The following is a 5,777-nucleotide window of genomic DNA, read 5'->3' as shown; positions in this document are numbered from 1 at the left end:
AGGCAGCTGGCACTACTGTCCTGCAAGGTTCTGTTAGCTTCATGTGGGCAAGCTTTGAGACAAATGCCCAGCCGTTCCGTCCCTCACAACAACCAAAATAGCACTTCAGTAGAAACTCATTGTTCTGCTGGTGTAAAGGGGATCAACACACAGGTGTTAAGCTGGTTACAGGGAACAGTAGGCTGAAGAATTCCTGTAAGCTCATTTTTTAAGTTTGAACAACAAATTTCAGACACTCAATACAAGTGTAAAAAAGGTGCCAAATAATTTGAAAGCCATAACCACCAAAACCTAAGGAAACAAAGCTCTGATTCAAAGTGAAAATATGTAGGATGCATTACATTGTTTTAGACAGCGCTCAGAGACAAAGGCCTCAAAAACAACGGTCTAACACTGCAAAGAAGAAAACTATGACCAATTAGACACCCCTCCGCCCCATACAACGCACTTCTTGCCTGAAGCTGTCTGTCATCCTAATCTCTCTTAACCAGAGTATGAGCTTTAATATCCTTTCCAAAAGCGTCTATGTGATGCTGAAAGGTCCTCTAGGCATTCTTATTACCCATATCAGGATCTGTTCTTTTTTGAATCTTACTAATTTCTTGCAAGGAGATGCCCTGCCTAGCAGAATGCATTTGATGCATTCTGAATTTGCCACCTTCTGATTGAATTGAAGGTCTTGTTTCCTACTCAGAGAGCACAGCGTGGGGAAAATGCCTCTATGCTTAGTGTTTCCTTGATGAAATCATTTCACAAAGTATTAAAGTAAAAGGATCCGCAACTTTTCCCATGGCTTTTAATCCAATTCTTTCTCTTCAGCCGCAAGAGTCTGATGCTTACTCAGTGTCAAAGGGAAAACAGATCCTCAAGTAACTTAATCCATTTTGACCCACTTCAGCTTGCTACTTCATATCACATTAAGAATAACGCAACCACCTAAGCAGCACTTGGAATAGCACAACTGCCACCAACAAAAGATTACATCACCAGTCACATCGCTCTCAGAGCTGCTCATTCCACAGGGGACAATCACTCGCACAAGCCTAGCAAGAAGGAGTTCCGAGATCATCTAAACTCAAGCAAGAACCACGGAACAGACTGCCAGCCCTGATGGCAACAAGTCAACCTTTGAGTACTCTCTTGAAGGAAAACTCGGCCCAGACTCACAGATCATGGCCCAGACTCACAGATCATGGCCCAGACTCACAGATCATGGCCCAGACCCACAGATCAAGACCCAGACTCACAGATCATGGCCCAGACTCACAGATCATGGCCCAGACTCACAGATCAGTTGAGGTTGTCTAGTGGGGAGGAGCTGGTAAGATAGACTACCAAAAATGCATTCAGATGATAAAGCTCCACATCTCCACCACTCCCTGATACAGCAACAGGCAACCAGGTTGCTAGTCGCTTTTTGATACAGCAGATGGAGGCAGAGTGTGGCCCCAAGATTCCCATGTGAGAGGAAGAAGTGTCCAACATATACTGAAGAATGTCCAAAACTGGGTAACACCAATGCTGAAAGTACGTCCCTCTCCAGATTATCAGAAGTCAGAGAGTGCCAAAACCACCCATTCAGATCTGCACCCCTGCTCTTTCCTTACCTCCAGGACTAGATGATCTCCGTGTTGTTTTACTCAGGTGGAACTAGCTGAGTGATAACACTTTTCAGTTTGCTACAACTTAAACTTGTAGCAAATTGGGACTTTAAAAGGTCACAATTTCACAGCTCTTGATGCAGATCAGACTACCAGGGACTACCAATTTGTAGCTTGCAATAGGCACAATATTGCCACCACTATTCAGAATACTTCCCAGAAGAGAATGCCAGAGGCTGAGCCTCTCCTGTGACATGGGACAGGAAAGAAGAGGAAAAGAATAGCTGTTTCTTCCAAGCACTATAGGAAAGTTTATCAGGTAGCAAATTGCAGTCGGGGAATTCTCAAAGTAGTTAAGGAGTCTACCTATTTCTGACTGGGCAAAAACGTCCTCCACAGACACATGTCTCTCCCGAGATGGAGGTCAGCAGCTGGCCTCCAAGCGAATCAGTGTCCTGCTGAGTTAGGGTACCAGCTACATCACGTGTAGTCTGAAAGTTGATCTGTGTTTCAGTTTTACGCTGCAAAACACAGCGAAGAGGATCTAGTATGATGATGAATTAAGAAAACAGCTATAGCAATGAAGTGACAGTCTGATAAGAAATCTAATACAATATTTTCACATGTGGGAAAGAAGCATTACAGAGTAAAGACATACTCCTCCACTCAACAAGATGTTGAAATGGGTTTGAAACAGAACTCATTAAATAAAAAGGTAAGAGTAAAGTTCTACTAAAGTTCTGAGGTTTAGTAAACCTTGGAAAAAGTTTAAGATGACAATCTATTTGTTGGAATGGCTGAAGTTTTTGATGGTGTACCAAGAGTGGAAACAATTGCTTCTGACTTAAAAATTTCTCAAAATAGAAATATGAACAGGCATTATGGACCAACTTCCATACATGGAAAATGAAGCTAGATATACTAGGTACACCATATAATTTATTTTTCTGACTAGGAAGCATTGAAAAAAAGCTCACCTAATGCTGTTAACCTTACCAATATAACCAACCTTACCACACCGCTAAAAAAAGATCTGAAGGAAAACATCCAAAACTGAAAACAGAATTGCTCTTTTTTACCTCTCTTCATTGAATTATACCAATGAACATTAGCAAAAACAATCCGAGTTACATATACTAACTAAGGCCTCCATGAAGGATTCTGGTTCAACTCTCTGGTGGTCTCAACAAATAGATAAATATGTATAATTCCCTCTCATCTTCAACAGTTTACAAGCCAAGGAAAAGACAAAGAAACAAAGGATAGAAGTGGTTTTTCAGTTTAACCAAGTGCCACTGCTCTTAGATTAAGATAGACAAACAATATTCCAGGAAAAGCAGCACCTAAAATGTCCGGTGGACCACTGGATACATGTTTAACATTACCTCTATTCACTATTATTTCTCTACTTCAACAAAAAGTTCTTGAAACCAAGTCAGGCAGCTGGTTCAGTTCCTAAAATATGATGGAAATGTTGCTACAATTATTGTTGCTGACCTCCTGGTCAGTCTCTCACAGGAACTCACTTTAGACATACAAACACATACAGCCTCCGTTTCTTCCAGGCTTCACCTGAGCTACAGACCAAATACACCTCTAAGCATACCCTATAGACAAAAAATACCCAGATCCAGGCTTCAGAAATTTTTCCTAGATAATTTCGATACTCATATGATAAACATTTACTTACATGTTACAAAGATGCGGACAGTCCAAACACTGTCTCTTCTTTCCACAAAGTTCCCCACAGCTATGTGGGATTTCGTTTCTATTCCATTCAGGATTGTGCACCTTACCTAAACCACGTCAAAGACAAAAACATACATTTACTGCCTTGAATACAATACTGACTTTGGGAAAAATATCACACCAAAACCAAACAGCTGTATTTTCAATACTGCCAATAGTCGTCTCTGAAAAACAAAATGGTGCAAGAGGCTTTTTGTTCTTCTCAGCTTTCAGCACTGACACTCACTCAGGTTCTTTAAAAAAGGAAATGCCACTGGAGTATCAAGCTCCAGAAGATTCTTTTTTTCTACGCTCCCAGCAGGGACCTAGGTAGCTGGTATTTTACATTAAATTAAACTGATAAAATACAAGGAAATTTAGAGCCCCTTTTAGTTGGTCAGACTGCATAGTCGGTAAGAAAATTAAAGGGTGAAACTCCCTTGCTGCCTCAATGCAGGAAGGGAAAAAAAAAAAAACAAAACAAAAAAACCCCACCACCAAACGACACCATCCCCAGAAAATAAGATCTAGCTGATAAGGTGATAGGGAATAGGGGCAGAATGAAATGACTGGGCAAATTATAAAACTCACTTCTCTAAAAAGCAGCAGACTCTACATAAATCTAAATGTTAAAGGTTGACATTTTTATGAATGCAGCAGGAAGTCTTGAACAAGAAGTGATAAATCCAGTATGTTAGCTTCAAGTATTCGGTACTTTAGATAAGCGCTGAAGCCATATTTTAATTAATCTGACATACTCTTAGCAAATCTCGTGCATGAGACTATCATCAGGGTTTCAAGTTAACTGCCATGGTTAACACATGCAAACCTCATTTGGTTCTCTACAAGAGGGGAATTAAATTAACAACAAAACAACTGAGTCAAGGTTACAAATTTGAGTTGCGACCATTAAAAACACCGAGTAAATGTATTTTTGGTGGCATAGGTATATCATTTTAACTCTTTTGGTACACCTCTGTACATTCTGCAAGTAGCAAGATAGGAAGATACAAATAAACACCACAGATAGCATTTATTCACCCGAGTTTAATTGAAACTAGTTGAATACCCAGGGAAACCCTGAAAATTAGAAGATTCAGAAGAAAAAAGAGCTAGGAATTTCCTCATGAAATGGTGAAAAAACGGCACACTTAACCACACTCAACACACAGGTAGTATTTTGTCTCAAATAGAAGATAGCTTTGCATAAGCAACTGGCTGTGTCCAAATACCATATTGTTAATGTAAAGTTATCTAGAGAAGATTAAAGTCTTATGTTCCAACACGGTGCTCTGCTAATACTAACCCTGTGGATAACCTGAGGTTCCTACTGTAGATCTCCCAAAACTATGAAGCAGACTTTAAGCCTAGGCAGAATTTCTTTCCTATTTAACAGATGGACGGCCTGTCTTAAAAGTGTAATTTTCATTTGGAATCAAAACATTCGTTCTAACTGAATTACTATCCCTATTCCCATAAGGTTTCACGCATTGTCACATAAAAACTCTGTCTTACTGCACTGCACTGTTCTTAACCGACTCACTGACACATTTACATACGGAGAACTTTAGATAAAATAGTTAACTATTGCAGCATAAGTCTAGTTTCTTTGTGGCAAGTTCACCGACTCCCAGTTCCTGCCCCAATTCCAGAATACTCTGTTTTGTAGAAAGGGAGGCAAAACTTCTCAGTGACTCTGACTTCAGGAAGGGAAAGCTACGCGTAATCAAATCAGTTTTCAAAAGAGTAAATCCCAAACAAAGTTCATTTGTGTGTATGCAAGTAAATAACATAATTTCTACCCTTTTTGTCATATACTTATGGCTTAGTGAATGCTGTACTCCATCTACCTCTTCTATTAAACATGTATCTGCATAAAGGTCTGAATATTATTTCCTATTTAACCTGTATGCGTTCCCAATCAACAAAAAAGACAAGATTGCTAAATCAATTTAAAAATTTAGATAGTTGTATGCTTGAATCATGTATTATTTTGGTGTACCTTGCTGCAAAGAAAGACATAACATATGCAGATTATTTCAGTCCTTCTACAGATGTAAAGTTTGTAGGCTAGCAGCCCAATTCTACCATTATCCTATAAAAATCACTATTTTTGCATACTGATATGAAAATATTGATCACTTCTGATTTAGTATTGCATTTTTAAAATGTTTTAAGCAACATGTTGTGAGATTCTCTGCGCAGCCACCTTCCAGTGTCAGTAAAGTTTTAAACAGCTTGAATTTCAGGGATGTAAGCAAACAAGCAGCAATATCAGAACTCAAATTAAAAAAAAAAAAACAAACCCAAAATGACAAAATTGTTTTTCTTTGCAAAAGTAAGCAAGAAACTCACCACAGAAACAAGTGTAAGTTTTAGGAACCTGCGTAGAAGCATTCTGACAAGCTGGACATCTCCAACCACTATTACCATCTGGGGGGGGGGGGG

General features: G+C 39.3%; 1 protein-coding gene across 1 annotated transcript in view; it reads right to left on the bottom strand.

Moving 5' to 3' along the window:
- Positions 1-5,777, bottom strand: part of NFX1 (nuclear transcription factor, X-box binding 1) — a 49,297-nt gene that overhangs the window by 18,374 nt on the left and 25,146 nt on the right. The window contains exons 4-5 of the mRNA XM_009638470.2: positions 5,685-5,762; positions 3,292-3,397 (exon numbers count right to left, since the gene is read on the bottom strand). Of these exons, the coding sequence (XP_009636765.2) occupies positions 3,292-3,397; positions 5,685-5,762 (184 nt within the window). The remainder of the gene's footprint in view (positions 1-3,291; positions 3,398-5,684; positions 5,763-5,777) is intronic.

This window comes from Egretta garzetta, unplaced genomic scaffold, assembly GCF_000687185.1.
Source record: "Egretta garzetta isolate BGI_Z169 unplaced genomic scaffold, ASM68718v1 scaffold155, whole genome shotgun sequence".
Lineage (NCBI taxonomy): Eukaryota > Metazoa > Chordata > Aves > Pelecaniformes > Ardeidae > Egretta > Egretta garzetta.
The sequence above is the reverse complement of the archived record's forward strand: the minus strand, read 5'-3'. Positions and strand labels throughout refer to the sequence as shown.